The sequence below is a fragment of the Coenobita brevimanus genome, chromosome 77, assembly GCF_032717465.1.
Source record: "Coenobita brevimanus isolate Jiangsu-jjx chromosome 77, ASM3271746v2, whole genome shotgun sequence".
Lineage (NCBI taxonomy): Eukaryota > Metazoa > Arthropoda > Malacostraca > Decapoda > Coenobitidae > Coenobita > Coenobita brevimanus.
Genome location: NC_137030.1, coordinates 6,388,991 through 6,408,907, shown reverse-complemented (window position 1 = coordinate 6,408,907; position 19,917 = coordinate 6,388,991). Strand labels below are relative to the sequence as shown.

Genomic DNA, 19,917 nt, shown 5'->3' with positions numbered 1-19,917 from the left:
AGTCAATCAGTCAGTCCTTCCTTAAGATAGGGAGGAAGTTGAGACATTTAAATAACCAGCTAATTATTTCCTAATAGTGTGGTAGGTGGTGGCGACCATCATCCACTCACTTGATGTAGTGCTGCCTACTCCTTCCTTAGCCTTTATCATTCTTTTTCTGTGCCTGCCCTCCACTCTTCCTACTTCTCCTATCTTTCCTGTCACTTCTTATCACTTTTCTTTCCTTTACAGGTGACTTTACATTGAGTGACAAGCCTAATGGTTTCCTGTAAGCCAAGAAACCATTTACTTTGCTGGCTGGTAACCATATAACCAAACCATATGTGCTCCCTACGTGTCAACAAGTGGGTTGGTGGAGGGTTAGTGCCCCTCCCTGTAAAACAAATAACTCATAGTCAAATGGCCACCCCTTCTGGGATTATGGCATCTGGCAATAGATAGATAGATATATTACTTCTTCCTTTTTTTCAAAAAAACTACTTAAGAACACAGCATTCTGCATATCAAAAGGCACCATTTAACCCGCCGTGTGCCAATGCTGTTTTAAAACGGTCTGACATAATGCCATGGCCAGTGCCAGTGCCGTTTTAAAATGGTCTAAAATAAAAAACTTCACTGTGACCGCATTTTTCAAGATTCACGGGTAAAAATTGGCAGGCATGTAAGATAACTATTCCTCTATCATCCCTCAGGCTGTCAAGGCCATACACTCACTCGCTCCCCCCCCCTCACGCTCGCTCTGCCTCACTCTGCCTCTGTGCCTCACCCAGTGCTGTACATAGTGAAGGCATTTTGTAAATATTTTCATGTAAGTGTAGGTTGTAAATATTTTATTGTAAGTGTAAGGACTATAATTGAAGTCAAGTTGTAAATACCTTCTTGTAAGTGCCAGGACTGTACATAATGAAGTCAGGTTGTACCTATCATCAAGTAAATGTAAGATAATGCATTCACAGTGAGAAAGACATGCAAATTGTGATAGATGCTGAAGTAATAAGTGATCAGAAAAGTGTACTGAACATTGCTATACCTTCCCAGCATAAATACCTGAGTATACCTTACATAGAAAATGGCTTTCTCTCACATACGTGGTGAGTATGAGAGAGAGACTATACCTGTACACGAGTATGCAGGACTAAATAAAACTCATTCTGAGCCTCGGTGAGCATTTTAATGGCGAAATTCGTTGTTTCCACATCAAAATCTATCATTTTAATCCCCCCAAAAAAGGTTGAAAAATGGCCAGCACTGGGGTGACCCAGAGGGCTAAAAATAGCCGGCACACGGCGGGTTAACCAGACGACACATAACCATGTGAAATTTCATTACTGTTTTGTGAATACTTTCTGAGTTCTGGCTCAGAAATGAAATCTCTACACTTGGCCAGCCGCCTTGCCACCTAGCTCTACAGACGGATACCTGTTGATCCCAGTGATAACAACACCTTCCTTTGACTTTGTAAGGTGAAGGGTAAAAATAAAATCTTTGGTGATAGTTTCATCTTATGGAAATTTAAATAATTATTTCTGGAGAGGAGAGAGAGGGGATTTTTAAGCATGGTTGAATATAAATAGACAAGTAGGAGAGGATATGCCAACAATATGTGCTTTCAAATATTTTTGTCACATTTTTTGCAGCGGTAGCAACCGCAACATTCTGTTTGTAGCAGTAGTGATAGTGGCATTGCGTTTGTTAAGGTGTAACAGTAACCCACCTCTGCTTTTATGTTTCTCCCCAGAATTGTGCTAAGTCTGTTCTTTGCTGTGCTAAAAATAATTTCATTCGTACCAAATGGTCTGAACTACTCAAATACTTCCCATTCCCTCTGGCACCTTGCCAAAAAACCTTTCTAATAACTTTCCCTCATCATCTTTCCCTCCTCTTTTGCACACTAATGGCTCTGTAGCTATTTCTTCTACTGTTAAAGCAGAACTCTTCACTCAGACTTTCTCCTCCAATTCCACCTTGGATGATTCTGTTGCTATTCTTCCAACACTCTCCTGATCTGACTTCCTCATGGCTGACCTTAAAATTTCTTCAATTGATGTATTTTCTGCCATCACTGGCATCAATACTAACAAGGCATATGGGCCTGATGGGGTCCCTCCTGTTGTCCTCAAGAACTGTGCTTCAGTTCTTATACCCTGCTTAGGTAAATTCTTTTGCCTTTGTTTGTCAACTTGTACCGTTCCTTCCTGCTGTAAGTTTGCTCTCATTCAGCCTATCCCACAGAAGGGTGGCCATTCCCAACCCTCTAACTATTGCCCAATTGCTTTAATATCCTGTATTTCAAAAGATTTTGAGTCCATTCTTAACAGAAAAATTTTAAAGCACCTTTCCTATCATAACCTTTCCAATCGTCAGTATGGATTCCACCAGGGACACTCCACTGGTAATCTTCTCACCTGTCTTTCAGACTCCTGGCCATCCTTCTTTCAGGACTTTGGCGAAAGCTTTGCCATTGCACATGACATCTCAGATGCTATTGATAAATCTTTAATTTCCTAACTGCCTTCTTATGGTTCCTATCCTATTATCTACGCCTTCAACTCTAGCTTCCTTTCTGGTCATTCTATAGTTGCTGATGCAGATGGCCACAGTTCCTCTCCTAGCACAGTCAGTAGTGGTATTCCTCAGGGCTCTGTCCTATCACCAGCTCTCTTCCTTTTACTGATCAATGACCTTCTAAGCTGTACAAGCAACCCTATCCTCTCATATGCTGATGATCTCACCTTTCACCTTTACATTTGCTTCCTGCAGCATCCATCTCAGCAATCACTGCAACAAACAAGGGATGAGGCTAAGGCACACCTAATGTCTGACTTGGTTCATATCTCTGATTAGGGTAAAAGTAATCTTGTTATTTTTAATGTATCAAAAACTTAGTTTTGACATCATTCAATCTGACAGTATCTTCTGCAGGAGCATCCTCTAATTTTTTATAATATCCAACTCAATCCTGCATCATCCTTAAACATACATGGGGTTTCATTCTCCCAGGATTTATCTTGGAAAAGATCACATTACCTCTCTTGCTAAATCTGCTTCCAAGAGATTGGGTGTGCTAAGCTGACTCCATGCCTTCTTTACCCTGTGCACAGTTGTTGACTTTATGCATGGATTTTATTCGCCCCTGTGTAAAGTACAACTCTCACGTATGGTGAGGGTCCCCACATACAGCTCTTCTCAACAGGGTGGAGCCATAGGCTTTTTGTCTTATTAACTCTCCTCCTTTTACTGGCTCCCTTCAACCACTGTCTCTTTGCTGCACTGTTGCATCTTTATCATCTTAATTTTTTTCTTTTGTTACTTCAATGGTCATTGCTCTTCTGAACTGTCTGCTTGCATCCCTCCACCACTGTGGCAGGCACGTAGCACCCATCTGGTAACAAACTCTCATCCCTTTTCTGTCCAACTCTCTAATGAAAGAATCATCTGTTATTTCCAGTCCTTCTTGTATGCAACAGGTCAGCTCTGAAACTGTCTCTCTCTGTTTGTATTGCCTACTTCCTATGATCTCCAGTCTTTCAAACACGGTGTGTCCAGACATCTCAAAATGAAATTAACGGATCTTGAATTTGGCTGTCTTATCTTGTTTTTGTTTTTTTCTTGGAAGGAACAACCTTATGGGGTCCTGGCCTTTGGTTCCTTTCTTACAGTTAAAAAAAAAGAAAAAAAAAAAGCCTGATTAGGTTCTCTCTATTTGTTGAGAAACATCATCTAGACCCCTTAAAAGAAAACTAGACTTCTGTCAAACTAACTTTGCAGATTCTAGAGTTTTATGAGTGTCTGACCATAGGGCAGTAATTTAAATGCAGTGTATCACTCATTTAAAGAGCAGTTTTTTGAATGACAGGCTGCATTGATACACTAAGTCTACAAAGCCAAACTCACCTCGGCCAGAATGATTTAGTAATGAAATAGCTAATGCAATAAAACAGAGAGGGGCTGCATACAAGAGGGCCAAGGGCAGCCAGGCCCACAATGATTTGGAGTCCTTCAAGTTTAAATGTAAGAGAGTGAAATATCTGATAAACTTGGCTAAAAGAAATGAAGATGTCAGGATTACCTAACAATTCAAAGATGACCCTAAAGAGTTCTTCACCCATATAAACAGTAGGAAACTTTCAAAGGAAGCATTGGATCACTTAAGGATCAGTCAGGTGTAATGCAATGCTCAGACTTAGATATGGCCAACACTCTAAATAACTATTTTCATTAGAAGATATGACATGGCAAGACCAGCCCTGGTCAATGAGAGTGAAGATTCCATTATCCTCATATGTACACCTGAGGAGATGGCAGGAATAACTGATAAGTTAAGTACAAGTCACTTGGTTCAGATACAATCCTTTCAAGAGCTCCTAAAAAGGTGTGTGACCAGCTTGCTCCTTTACTTAGAGAAATCTTCAGCAAGCCACTGGAGATAGGGGAAAACTACTTTACTTGCCAAAAGACTGGATGCTACTAGATGTGACCCCAAGCTTTAAGCAAGGGGATCAAGAATGTTCAGAGAATTACCATCCAGTTAGCCTGATTCTATCATAGTAAAACTGTTAGAAGGAATCATTGTCAATAAGACTGTCAAACACTTGGAAAATTACAGCCCGACTGTGGACTCCCCACATTGTTTCAGGCAACCTAGATAATGCCTAACCAGCCTGCTTGAATTTTTCAACAAATACTGAGTGAGTATGACAGGAAACAGCAGTAAACATCCTTTAGTTAGACTTTCAAAAGGCATTCAACAAAGTTCCCCACCTCAGGCTAGTGTCAAAAGTGCATGAATAGAGTATTAATAAGGAGGTTGTACCGTGGATAAAAAACTGGTTAATGGATAGGAAACAGCAAGTAGTGATCTTGCAATTGGACTTCAGTCACTTTTGTAGTTTGACAAGGGTCAGTCTTTGGTCCACTTTTGTTCATCATTTACAGTATATCAGTGACTCTGATGTTAGTCTGTTAAGTGTGACCTCAAAGTTTGCAGATGACATCAATTTTGGAGCAAATGTGGGCAATCTTGAAGGGAATGAAAAATTCCAGACAGACTTGTGTAGACTAGGGAGATGGTCTGAGACATGGCAAATGCCATTTAACTTGGAGAAATACAAAGTGATGCATACTGGCCACGCAAATCCCAGGTCAGTCTATTCTCTGTTAGGGAGAATTCTGAGGATGACTGACTTTGAAAAGGTCTTAGTATACAGTTCAGCAGTGAACTAAAATTTTTCAAGTACTGCATCATATTGTTTTCATTTATATTTGCTGCAACATGCTTTCAGCCTTGGTCGCCTAGTGGCAGCTGTCAACACTGCTCAATCTCTGGCAGCCTCCGTATTCAGTCCCATATCCCTGCGGTCACACTCTGTGACCTTGTCCCAGGTCTTTCACTGCCTCTCACAGCCCTCCCCCCATTGTTCACATTTCTCACCTTCTTTCTTTATTGTTTTTTTTCTTTATGTGTCCGACTCTGGGCATAGGCTTCACAGCCTGCTATCAAGGCCCAGCAGTCCTCCTACATACCATACACCTCTACATGTCACCACTTCGGCGCTAACACTCACCGTCCATATTGAATACATGCTAGGGCTGTCTCATACAGGACAGGTGTATTGGTTTTAGCGGGGGTATTTTTATGACATGTCGGCGGGTCTTCTGGTAGAACAGTAAAGTGATTTAACGAAATTCAAATCCTTAGACTGTTCCCTGTCCCAGCCAGGATTTGAACCTGGGTCCATACAGACTGCAGGCCACCTCTCTACCGATTGAGCCACCACCTCCCCCTCTCCCAGTTGTCATCCTTCAGCCTCTCAGATGCTCAAACCATCTCAATCTACTCCTCCTCATCACAACCCCAATACACTGACAAGCTTTAACACCAGCATATGTGAAAACTTTTTCATGTACAAGATCTGCTCTACCTGGAACAGACTTCCCACGGATGTTGTTCATAGCACTATAGTAGAGCAGTTTAAAAGAAACCATGATAGGATCTTCCTCACACTAGATTGAGTACAAATTGGATATGCATTCCCAAGGAAATACAAAGCGTTTCCTCAGTATGGACTGCAGGGTCATTAAGATACTAACTTTTACTTGTAACATTTCCATGTCATATCTGCATCATCTTTTTCTTATAACAAGAGATACAGAACTACTAAAACTTACTTAATGGCAGAGGATATGTGGAGGAGTTCAACCCATCTCTCTTTATTGCTTGAACTTGCTTCCTGGTAGACTTTGGAGGAAAAGAGCCCTCGTCTCTCTGCTCCTGACACATGCCTAGTAGCAGAGAGCATATGGAGATGATCAATCCTTCTCTGTACCACTGAAACTTGCCCAGTGATGAAGGGTGCATAAAGGAGATCAGCCCTTCCCCCCTTTTTTTTTTTCACTCCCTCTCACTTCTGTTTCTTCACTTCTCCCTCTGTCCTTTCCTCTGCCTCTCTGTCTGCTTCTCTAAGCCCATTATTCCCCTCATCCCAGGTCAGCACCAGTACACCCATGGGAACATAGACTGGAAGCATCCCTCCAGCGACCAAGCTCCGATGGGTTTGTCATGCGCCACCATGCTAAGGTATTTCATTTTATTTTGGTGTATATTGGTGATAATATGATTTTATTGAGGCTACAATACTGAATATGAGGTATAGTTTGTTTATGTTTCATGTTAGCAGTTTGAATACTTAGATATAAATATTTAGATATTGTACCAGTATTTTAAAATTCCACACTGACGGATCATTTTCCATAGTTGTTGAGTACTATTTACTATATATATATATATATATATATATATATATATATATATATATACAGTATATCTGTCTATCTATCTATCTATCTATCTATTGCCAGACGCCTCAATCCCATTCAGGGTGGCCACAAACAAATCGCCTCCACATCGCCCTGTCCCCTGCCATTTCACTGCCCTGCTCCAAACTCACACCCCCCTCTCTCATATACCTCTCCACCCCATCCCTCCATCTCATCCTCGGCCTCCCCTTCCCTCTTCCCCCCTCCACCTCACTCACATATACTCTCTTCATCAGTCTTTCATCCTCCATCCTCTCCACATGGCAAAATCACCTCAGTGTACTCCTCCCAACGCTTCCTATCACATCCACATCCACACCACAATGCTCCTTTATATCCTCATTTGTCAGCCTGTCTCTCCATGTGACTCCACAGGCTCCTCTTAAATAACTCATTTCCACTGCTTTCACTCTTGACTTGTGTCCTTCCAGCAACATCCAAGCTTCACTTCCATACATTAGAGTTGGTATCACAATACTGTCATGTAGTAACTTTTTCACTTCCATGCTCACTTTCCTGCTTCTTATCACTGCTTTCAAGGAACCAGCAACCTTTCTTCCCTGCTGTACCCTTTCAAGCACTTCACCCTCCAAACCTCCATCCTTACTCATCACACTATCCAAGTACAGTACTTAAACATACTCACATTTTCCAATTCCTCACCATCCAACCTCGTTGTACATTCACTGACTTCACCTCTCTCAAAGACCATCACTTTACTCTTCCCTACATTCACCTTTAGATTCCGTTTCTTACACACTCTCCCAAACTCATCCACCAAGCCTTGCAGCTCTCCTTTGTCTTCACTCAACAACACAGTATCATCTGCAAACACCAGTACAGGGAGTTTCCAAACACTACCCTCTTTCACCAAGGCCACTCCAACATCCACTACCTTACCTTGTACCTCTTTCATTACCCCATCCATGTACAGATTGAACAGCCATGGAGACATGACACATCCCTGTTTCAACCCAACCTTCAAAGAGAAAAATTCACTCAGTTCACCATCCACACGCATTGCAGCCTTAGCACCATCATACATACTCTTCATAGCATTCAACAACTTCCCATCTACTCCATATATTCTTAATACTTTCCACAATCCTTGTCTATCCACCCTGTCATATGCTTTCTCCAAATCCATGAAAGCCGCATACAATTTCTTTCCCTTCTCTAGAAACTTTTCCACTAAAGATCTAAGAATGAATATCTGATCTACACAACCTCTTCCCTTCCTAAAGCCTCCTTGTTCTTCTCCAACTAATTTCTCTGTTCTTTCTCTAACTCTGTCAATAAATATCCTACCATACACTTTTCCCATTATACTAAGAATACAGATGCCCCTATGATTACCACACTCTTCTTTTTCCCCTTTTCCTTTGTACAAGGGAATAATCATACCTGACTTCCAATCCTCCAGGACTCTACCTTCCTCCCAGGCCAATCTGCACATTTTCTACATCCATTCTACTACTATCTCTCCCCCATGCTTCAGCATTTCAACACACACTCCATCAATTCCTGGGGCTTTCCCCAATTTAACTCTCTTCATTGCTTCCACAACTTCTATCCTACTGATTTCTTCCTGTCTTCTCACTTCCCTCCATCTCCCAGCCATTCCCCAGCCACTTATACTTGCATTACTTCCATCCTCCATGTTCAACAATTCCTTAAAGTGTTCTCTTCATCTGCTCACTTTTTCTCCCTTCTCCACTAGTAATCTACCATTTTTATCTTTCACTCCCCTGCTAACTTCACTTCCACCCTGTCTTACTCTTTTCACCTCTTTCCAGAATATTTTCTTACAGTCCCTCCACTTTACACTCAAGTTCCTTCCAAATTCCTCATCCGCTCTCTTGTTACTCTCTCTTACTAATCATTTCACCTCTCTCTTTCTTTCTACATATAAGTATCTCTTCTGCCTCTCAACTCTTCCACTCCCCTATTTCTCACCCATTCATTGTATGCTTTCTTCTTTCATGCCACAGCCTGTCTCACCTCTTCATTCCACCACGCTGTTCCTTGCACCCCCCTCCGTCTTCTCTTCATCCCACACACCACATCACATGCTGCACATATTTCTTCTGTAAATATCCTGCACACACCTTTCACGTTTCCCATCTGCTCCAATTTATATTTGCCCAATCGTTCCTCCACTTCTCTCTTATACTCTGCCTTTTTCTCATCCTCTTGTAACCTTTCCACTCTCCTTACAAATACTCCTTCTTCCTGTCCTTCCCTTCTTCTCTCCATCCTAATTGGATCTTGATTCTGGCCACTCAAGTAATGGTCAGAAAGTCCACTCCCCCAACCTCTATAAGCTCTTGCATCCATTACACACACACACACACACACACACACACACACACATATATATATATATATATATATATATATATATATATATATATATATATATATACTGTATAAATTATTGAAAAAAGTTTTTTTTTTTATACCAGTAGGGTAGTCAGCCATTTTACCCAGTAATGTGGCAAGCCAAATGACTTTTTATATATCAGAAGAATGCTATCATCCTTAGAAGGTAAGCCATAGAATCAGTCTTTCATGGTGGCTAGATGTCAACAAGGATAATACAGACATAAAATTTTTGTCTCTGCAACTTAATGGTGAAACAAGAGTCACTGAAAGAGGTTTATGGTGAAGTATGAGTTGCTAACAGAGACTGTACAGTATGAGCATAAAGAGCACCCATCAGGTGAATAAGGCTGACACATGCAAGCAGCCCTTTCAGAATGAACTAACAAACTCCATAATATACTTACCACCTAGCACAATGTTATATGGTATACCTACACCCTAGCAGAGTGCAGTATACCTAGCCCTTAGTACATTATCATGTCCATACTTCCAGCAGATGCAGTACCACACAGCATCACAGCAGCAGCAGAAACAGCAAGGCAGCAGCCAGTGGGATTATCCTTCAGATTTGAGCCATCCCAGATCTACCCTTAACACTGCTCAATCAAGGTTAGTTGCTGTTAGGGCCATTTGTTAATTGTTTAGCTGTGTGTGTGTGTGTGTGTGTGTGTGTGTGTGTGTGTGTGTGTGTGTGTGTGTGTGTGTATTTACCTAGTTGTGATATACAGGAAATGAGCTATGCACGTGGGATGCCATCTCTGTGTCTCAACTGCTCAAACTTAGCTTTAATCTCATTTAAGTTTTTGGACTAGACAGTCTCTTTGTCCAGGCTATTCCACAGGTCAGTGTGTGTGTTCTTACCTAATTCTTACCTAATTGTATCTTTACAGGAATGAGTCAAGCTCGTACTGTCCCGTGTCTTAAACCATATTTATCGTACACATCCTTAAATTTGTGAATTGTTTTGGCACACACTATTTCATTCGATAGTGCATTCCATTGATCAGTTGCTCTGTTTGGGAAACTGAATTTCCTTACGTCTTTATCACCTCTCTTCTTATGCAGTTTTTTGCAGTGTCCTCTTGCTGATGCTTCTCCATATGTTAAGTAATCATTTATGTCTATTTTCTCCTTCCCTGATATGCACTTATATAGCATTATCATGTCACCTCTTTTCCTTCTCTCCTGTAGTGTTGGTAGATTCAGTTTATTTAGTCTTTCTTCGTAGCTTAGGTCCCTTAAGCTTGGTATCCATCTTGTAGCGGCCCTTTGAACTTTTTCAATCTTGTCTATATGCTTTTTGAGATGAGGACTCCAGACTACTGATGCATATTCCAGGGTTGGTCTAATGAATGATGTTATTGTCCTTCTTAGTATGTCTTCATTTATGTATGTGAATGCTATTCTCATATTTGCAAGCAGTGTATACATGTTCCGTACCTTCTCGCTGATGTGTTCAGCCGGAGATAGTCTGTTATTGATAATCACACCTAAGTCTCTCTCTCTTTCTGATGTGTATAGGGTTTTATTTCCTAACTTATAATCCCAATCAGGTCTTTTTCCACTTTTACCAAACTTGATTACATGACACTTGTCCACATTGAATTCCATTTGCCATGTACTACTCCATTCATGAAGTTTATTTAATTCTTCTTGTAGCTCCCTACAAGAGTCTGTGCTAGTAATTCTCCTTTGTATTTTTGCATCATCTGCAAACATATTCAGATAGCTGTCATTTCCAGTGTTACTGTTTATATCATTTATATGCACTAAAAACATGATTGATGCCAGCACTGAACCCTGTGGTACTCCACTAGTCACTTCTTTCCATGATGAGTAGTTTCCTCTTAGTACTGTCCTCATTTCCCTTTTTATGAGAAAGTCTTGCATCTAACAAAACAGTTTGCCTCGAATTCCTCCTTGATGGTACAGTTTCCATAAAAGTCTTTGGTGTGGTACTGTGTCAAAAGCTTTCTTGAAATCTAAATAGATACTGTCCACCCATCCTTCCCTTTCCTGTATTGTGTTTGTTACTCTGTCATAGTAGCTCAACAGATTAGTAACACATGATTTTCCTTTTCTGAAACCAAACTGTCTTTCTGTTATCATACTGTGTTCTTCTAGATGATTTACCCAAGCTTTTCTTATACCTTGCTTACAACACTGGTCAGTGATACTGGTTGGTAGTTGAGTGGATTTTGTCTATTTCCTTTCTTGAATAAGGGGACAATATTTGCTTTTTTCCAAATATCAGGTAGTTTCCCTTGACTCAAGGATTTCTTGAAAATTAAAAATAATGGTTTACTTAACTCCTTTGCACATTCTCGTAATACCCAACATGAAATTTCATCAGGACCACTTGCTTTTCCTCTGTCTAATCTACTTAACTCCTCCTGTATTACTTTTTCTGCTAATTGTATATCTGGGAGTATGTGTTGATATGCGTGTTCCACATAGTCCCTCTCAAAAATTTTTTCTTCTGTAAAAACTAATTGGAAATTCTTATTTAGTGCTTCACAAATATCTTTCTCTTGTGTATAAGTGATTCCCTCGTCCGTAATGGAGTGTATTATATCTTTTACTTTGGTTTTGCTTCTGATATAGCTGTAAAACAGCTTTGGTTGATCACTACTTTTATTTATTATATCCTCCTCAAACTGTTTTTGGGCTTCCCTCCTTATTCTTGTATAGTCGTTTCTTGCCTGTTTGTAATTATTATACGCCCTTTCACTATTGTGTCTTCTGTATCTATTCCACAACAAATCTCTTCTTTCTTTTGATATTTTACATTCTGTATTGAACCATTTCTGTATTTTCTTATCTGCTTCTTTGTGCTGTGGCATGTACTTCTGGACTCCTATTTCATAAAATTCACAGAATTTTTTATATACAGCATTTAAATCTTGTCCTCTAAGCTCATTTTCCCAGTCAACTTCTAAGAAATACTTCTTTAGGTCTTGATAATTTCCCTTTTTATAGTTTAGGCTCTTTTTGTAACTGTCATTGCTGTTAACTATGTCATATGCTATCCTGAAGTTATAATTTAGTACTGCACGATCGCTTTTGCCGAGTGGAGGGTGATATATTAAACTGTCAATATCATTTTCTTGCCTAGTAAATATTAGATCTAGCACTGAAGGTACATCAAGTCCTTTTTTTCTGGTGGTTTCCCTCACATGTTGCGTTAGGAAAAACTCTTGTACTAGATCCAGGAGCTTTTGGTCCCAACAGCTTTCTTGGCTAATTATATCTAGAGTATTGCAATTTATATTTGTATTGAAATCCCCAGTTAGTATAATTCTATCCGATTTCTCTTCCATTTTATGTAGTAATGATCTTATACTTTGAATTGTACTCTCTGCCAGGCCCTCGTATTCGTCTCTTTCCCATGTGTTTGATCTGGGTGGCATGTACAAATTGGCTACAATTACTTTACCTTCAGATGTGTTGATCTCTACTGCAATCAGTTCTACTTGTGATGCTATATCTGTATAGCTGGAAATGTTATCCCACCGGTTGACACCAGTGTAACGGTAGGAATTTTTATTATCCCCACCGTTATTGTTCATCCAGTGTGATGCTAGTGATTTTATAATCTTACCTGTTGTGGGTACTGATCAACTCATCCATGGATAATACAGGTGGTACTCGACTTAGTATAGTAGATGGTAAATATTTAAGAAAAAAAATAGAATTGTGGTAGCGTTTGTAATTTTTGGCCGAGCTAAGATTTAATCAGTACCACAGGTGGTCGTCGTTCCCTCAGCGAAGGAATCTTGAATTGGAAAGGGAGTGAATTAGGCTTGAGGACTTAATTCCCTTGATTAGGTACACTAAAAAAATAAGAAAAGATATATACTTTACTCTACTTTAATAATTTTATGCTAATTTCCACAAAACATTCTTAATTACATGACCCTTTGTAGTATGAGTATCCCTGCTTGTCGTAAAAGGCGACTAAAAGGGTTGGCGGAGGGTTAGTGCCCCTCCCCGGAAAACAACTAACTAAAAAAACAAACAAGAAGCCTCGGACAAGGACTGACCAAACGATGACGACCCAGGACCGGACAAAGGACTTGGTAATGGCAACTTGGAATGTAAGAGGAGCGAATGATGAGGTGAAAGAAAGAGAGATTGTCCAGGTGCTTGAGGGTGCGAAAGTGGATGTATGTGGAATAACTGAAACAAAATGGAGAGGAGAAAGTGTGAGGGAATGGGAGTATGGATGGGGTATATGTGCAGGAGTAGATGAGAATGAGAGGGCAAAGGAAGGAGTGTGTATAGTTGTGAGTAAAAGATGGAAGAGGAGCATAAGACAGTATGGATCAGTTGGGTCAAGGATTGTGTGGGTAAAGTTGAAAGTTGGAATACAAATGTGGGCGATTGTGTGTGTGTATGCGCCAACGCAAGATCGTGCTAGAAGAGTGAGAGAAGAGTTTTGGACAAATGTGGAAGTGTGCATGGAAAAGTTTGGAAGGAATGAGAGTGTTTTTGATTGGTGATATGAATGGTAAAGTTGGTAATGTGAAGGTGGATGGAATAGTTGGTGAGTGGGGTGTGCCTGCCGAGATAGATGAGAATGGGAGTGCGTTAGTGGACATTTGTGCTGGGAGGGTTGGTGATAGCCAATACCTCTTCAGGCATAAAATGATCCACAGGTATACATGTGAGTGATGAGAAGGGGTGGGTGGTGAACTGAATGAAAGGAAGGCAATGATTGATTATGTGTGTGTGGATGAAAGGATGCGAAGATGTGTAAAGGATGCAAGAGTGTATAGAGGTTGGGGGAGTGGACTTTCTGACCACTACTTGGTGGTGGCCAGACTTAGGATGCAAGTGAGATGGAGGAATAGAAGAAGGGAAAGACGAGAGGAAGGAGTTGTTGCAAGGAGAGTGGAAAGGTTACAAGAGGATGAGAAAAAGGCAGAGTATAAGAGAGAAGTGGAGGAACGATTGGGCAAATATGAATTGGAGCAGATGGGAGACGTGGAAGGTGTGTGTAAGATATTTACAGAAGAAATATGTGCAGCATGTGATGTGGTGTGTGGAAGGAAGAGAAGGCGGAGGGGGTGCAAGGAACAGCGTGGTGGACTGAAGAGGTGAAACAGGCTGTGGCACAAAAGAAGAAAGCATACAATGAATGGGTGAGAAATAGGGGCGTGGAAGAAGTTGAGAGGCAGAAGAGAGAGTTATATGTGGAAAGGAAGAGAGAGGTGAAAAGATTAGTAAGAGAGAGTAAGAAGAGAGTGGATGAGGAATTTGGAAGGAATTTGAGTGTAAAGTGGAGGGACTGTAAGAAAATGTTCTGGAGAGAAGTGAAAAGAGTAAGACAAGGTGGAAGTGAAGTTACCAGGGGAGTGAAAGATAAAAATGGTAGATTACTAGTGGAGAAGGGAGAAAAAGTGAACAGATGGAGAGAACACTTTAAGGAATTGTTGAACATAGAGGATGGAAGTAATGCGAGTATAAGTGGCTGGGGAATGGCTGGGAGAAGGAGGGAGGTGAGAAGACAGGAAGAAATCAGTTGGATAGAAGTTGTGGAAGCAATGAAGAAAGTTAAATCGGGGAAAGCCCCAGGAATTGATGGAGTGTGTGGTGAAATGCTGAAGCATGGGGGAGAGATAGTAGTAGAATGGATGTGGAAGATGTGCAGATTGGCCTGGGAGGAAGGTAGAGTCCCGGAGGATTGGAAGTCAGGTATAATTATTCCCTTGTACAAAGGAAAAGGGGGAAAAAGAAGTGTGTGGTAATCATAGGGGCATTTGTCTTCTTAGTATAATAGGAAAAGTGTATGGTAGGATACTTATAGATAGAGTTAGAGAAAGAACAGAGAAATTAGTTGGAGAAGAACAGGGAGGCTTTAGGAAGGGAAGAGGTTGTGTAGATCAGATATTCATTCTTAGATCTTTAGTGGAAAAGTTTCTAGAGAAGGGAAAGAAGTTGTATGCGGCTTTCATGGATTTGGAGAAAGCATATGACAGGGTGGATAGACAAGGATTGTGGAAAGTGTTAAGAATATATGGAGTAGATGGGAAGTTGTTGAATGCTGTGAAGAGTATGTACGATGGTGCTAAGGCTGCAGTGCGTGTGGATGGTGAACTAAGTGAATTTTTCTCTTTGAAAGTTGGGTTGAAACAGGGATGTGTCATGTCTCCATGGTTGTTCAATCTGTACATGGATGGGGTAATAAAAGAGGTACAAGGTAGGGTAGTGGATGTTGGAGTGGCCCTGGTGAGAGAGGATAGTGTTTGGAAACTCCCTGTACTGTTGTTTGCAGATGATACTGTGTTGTTGAGTGAAGACGAAGGGGAGCTGCAAGGCTTGGTGGATGAGTTTGAGAGAGTGTGTAAGAAACGGAACCTAAAGGTGAATGTAGGGAAGAGTAAAGTGATGGTCTTTGAGAGAGGTGAAGTTAGTGAATGTACAGCGAGGTTAGATGGTGAGGAATTGGAAAATGTGAGTACGTTTTAAGTATTTGGGTAGTGTGATGAATAAGGATGGAGGTTTGGAGGGTGAAGTGCTTGAAAGGGTACAGCAGGGAAGAAAGGTTGCTGGTTCCTTGAAAGCAGTGATAAGAAACAGGGAAGTGAGCATGGAAGTGAAAAAGTTACTACATGACAGTATTGTGATACCAACTCTAACGTACGGAAGTGAAGCTTGGACATTGTTGGAAGGACACAAGTCAAGAGTGAGAGCAGTGGAAATGAGTTATTTAAGAGGAGCCTGTGGAGTCACGTGGAGAGACAGGCTGACGAATGAGGATATAAAGGAGCGTTGTGGTGTGGATGTGGATGTGATAGGAAGCGTTATGAGGAACACACTGAGGTGGTTTGGCCATGTGGAGAGGATGGAGGGTGAAAGACTGACGAAGAGAGTGTATGTGAGTGAGGTGGAGGGGGGAAGAGGGAGGGGAGGCCGAGGATGAGATGGAAGGATGGGGTGGAGAGGTATATGAGAGAGGGGGGTGTGAGTTGGGAGCAGGGCAGTGAAATGGCGGGGGACAGGGCGACTTGGAGGCGATTTGTTTGTGGCCACCCCAAACGGGATTGAGGCGTCTGGCAATAGATAGATAGATAGAGATTGTACATTAAGACCATGGTTTGGATGATCATTCTTCCAACATTATTACCAGGTGAAACAATTTGATACATACCAACGATTTATGAGGTTATTGTACCTTACTTTCTTTTTGACAGTTATTCTTGGGCTCGATAATAGCCTCAAGACAGGGACCTTTTTACGAGCATGGGTTATCTTTTCGGGCTGGCATAGCCTCGAACCAATAAGAATGATTACTCGTGTTCATTTTCATCCATATAATATACTCTCATCATGTAATTCTCTAGAATCCAATATCAATTCAGGACTATTTACAGTTCATAATCATCATTGCTATATAATCACTAAAAAAAGCATAATCACTTGGGCTTGTTTAGCCTCGAGGAATAATTCAGCAAAAAACATAATCCCTAAGAATTCATAATCACTCGGGCTTGTTTAGCCTCGAGGTACTATTCAAACATTGTATAATCACTAAGAATACATAATCACTCGGGCTTGTCTAGCCTCGAGGTTCATTTCAAAATTACATCATTGCTCACAATCACTAAGTTCCCTTCCACGCTCCTAACTTCCTAACCTTACTTACAAGAAAGAAAACGGTTAATGGTTTTGAATTTCGCTCTTCCGTTACCAGATTACATCACTTCCAAATTTCCATTTCTTATTTACAAAATAAAATTCACTTGATAGATCAATAGTACTATTACAATTACATTTGGTTTATATAATAATTCATGGATAGTGTAATGTGTGTATGCTCAAGTCTTTGTACAATACTATAGGAAGGCCTCATGTTCACACTGATGTCGCCGGAGTCTGGGGACTGAACAAACGTCCATTATATACGACATCTGGACCTCGAGTGTCTACATTAAACTTTCAACAATATTACTTCATATAGTCCATGACAAATAAGGATTAAACAAAGAAAAAGAGGGGGAGGAAGGAGAAATGTTGACGGCTCACCTGAACGAACGTCCATTATATACGACGTCTGGACCTCGAGTGAGCTCCTTGGGCATGCTAGCGATGCCACTGCTAAGTCAAATGAGGTGGTGTTTTTTAAATATAGTGGGTTTCAATTCTCTTTACAATTTATTTAGCAGTGTACCCATGACGCCAGGATTTTTGATTGAATTGGGGAAAATTTGGGGTTTATTCCTTACTTAATTTAGATACTGATTCTATCACTATCTCACTTTGAATTTTAAGGCAGCTCATGCCATCTAGTGACGGCCAAGACAAACGGGACCTTTAAATCCTCACAAATGACATTATTTAGGCCTTTTTGACTGTTAATCTTACATTTTTGGGTTCTAACAGCTTCATTAGTAAACATTTCACAACTAGGTTACAGAAAGAATTGTATATTCATCATTATTCTGTTTAAGGTTTAAACTCGGCACCCAATAGCGACGCACAAAGGAAGAGGAAAAGCTGTGCGCATCTGTTATTCATTACTCGACCAGACGGGGAATTCCCATAGCTCAACATCCACAATTACATCACCCACTGCATAGATACAGAGATACATACATATAAAAATAGTTAACCCTACATTAATCATTAACATATGAATTACTACTTAAGATAGGAACTTATAAACTAATATTCAGGTTACACCCTATCTAACTTAAAAATTACAGTACTTCTAAACACATACATGAATATCAGATGTGTGGCACTACATATCTAGGTTTATTTCCTTGACTTTTAGATTTTTCTTAGTTAATATTATAATTCCTCCTCCTTTTTTTAAATTTCTGTCTCTTCTCCATATATTGTATTCCTCTAAGTTTAGTATGTCATTGGATATCCTTGGTGTTAATTTTGTTTCAGTTAGGCATATTATTTGTGGTTCATTTTCTCTGACATAATCATTCATCTCTAGTAATTTAGATACCATTCCATCCACATTTGAGTACATCAACTTTATCATTTTGTTTATATACTTGTCATGACATGGTTCTACTACCTTCCTCCTTTTTCTTCCATCCTGTTTGTGTACCACTTTCGTACCTGCAATCCTATTACTTGAAAAAAAATTTCTTCTTCTCCTCTTCTGATCTTCCCTAATTTTTTGTTTTTGCTTCCTCCCTTTTCTCTTTCAGTAATTCCAGTTCCTCTTGTGTTAGGCATCTTTTTATCCATACATTTTTGAACTCCTCTTTTTCCATAAGATTCTTTGCATTTTTTAGTATCTCTTCCACAGTGTTTACACTCTGGAAAGTCACCTTTAGAGGTCTTGTCTTGCTTTTCTCGTAATTCCCTAACCTTTTGTGTTCCTCTATGTCTTTACTACAGATTTCCTCTGATACTTCTTTCAGTAAGCTCATTACATTTGCCATCTCGTTTTTGCCTCTTGTGATCTTGTTTTTTACTTCTTCCTCTTCTATACCAGTGATTATTATAGATTTGTTTATCTCTACTGAATCTCTGACTAACTTTGGATTGTTTTGGATTATTCTTTTCACTTCCTTTTTAATGCTTTTTTCCTCCAGCATTGTTTCTAAGTCTTTTTTTACTTTCACCATTTCAGCATACGTGGTTTCTACATCATTTTTGTAGCTTTGCACAGCTTCATTCACCTGTGTTATCTTCTCCTCAATATCACTGCTCTGGTCCATAAGACTGCTTGCTTGCCTAATTGTCTCTGAGTCATTTTTGAACTCTTCCATAACACTGTCATGATTGACTACTGAACTTGCCATTTCACTCACTTTCTTCCTAAGCGTACTCAATTCCACTGTTAGTTCACTGATGGTTGTGTCTTTCTTATTGGCCTCCCTTCCTAGTTTTTCTATCTCTTCCTTTTGCAAGTGCATTTGCTTCTTTATTTCATCAATTTCATTTTTGAAAGCCATTTCTAGTTTGTGTACACGCTCAACCAGTCTATTGTGAGTCTCCACTTCAACCAGTTCTTGGTAGAAATCGTCATTTTGCTTTTTACTTTTATCCCTTTTCTTTTCCAAATTTGTTTTACTAAAGTATGTAGCCATTTTGCAATACTAAAAGAACAGTGTATGTACTTACAGAGCATGTACACTTTCCCCGCGTTGCTGTAATCTAAACAAACCCAGCTGACTCAGCGCATTTTTTTCCTCGTGGTTCTCTTTTCTGTTTGGACAAGTCTTGTTTAAACTTATTATTTTTTTCCTTTTAATAATGAAAAATCATTTAGTCTAACCTGGTACAGAGCTTGACTCATGCAAAGATACTAATTTAGGTAATGCCACTGGCCGTGTTGGTTTGGTACGGAGCGCCGATGTCGGACGTCTGCATCTGATGACTACCTCTGTGTGTGTGTGTGTGTGTGTGTGTGTGTGTGTGTGTGTGTGTGTGTGTGTGTGTGTGTGCGTGTGTGTGTGTGTTCTTACCTAATTGTTCTTACCTAATTGTATCTTTACAGGAATGAGTCAAGCTCGTACTGTCCCGTGTCTTAAACCATATTTATCGTACATATCCTTAAATTTGTGAATTGTTTTGGCACATACTATTTCATTCGGTAGTGCATTCCATTGATCAGTTGCTCTGTTTGGGAAACTGAATTTCCTTACGTCTTTATCACCTCTCTTCTTATGCAGTTTTTTGCAGTGTCCTCTTGCTGATGCTTCTCCATATGTTAAGTAATCATTTATGTCTATTTTCTCCTTT

At 40.1% G+C, this 19,917-nt stretch overlaps 1 protein-coding gene across 1 annotated transcript in view; it reads left to right on the top strand.

Moving 5' to 3' along the window:
- Nucleotides 1–19,917, top strand: part of LOC145408438 (lisH domain-containing protein ARMC9-like) — a 108,180-nt gene that overhangs the window by 57,573 nt on the left and 30,690 nt on the right. The window contains exons 16-17 of the mRNA XM_080279167.1: nt 6,487–6,577; nt 9,695–9,810. Of these exons, the coding sequence (XP_080135293.1) occupies nt 6,487–6,577; nt 9,695–9,810 (207 nt within the window). The remainder of the gene's footprint in view (nt 1–6,486; nt 6,578–9,694; nt 9,811–19,917) is intronic.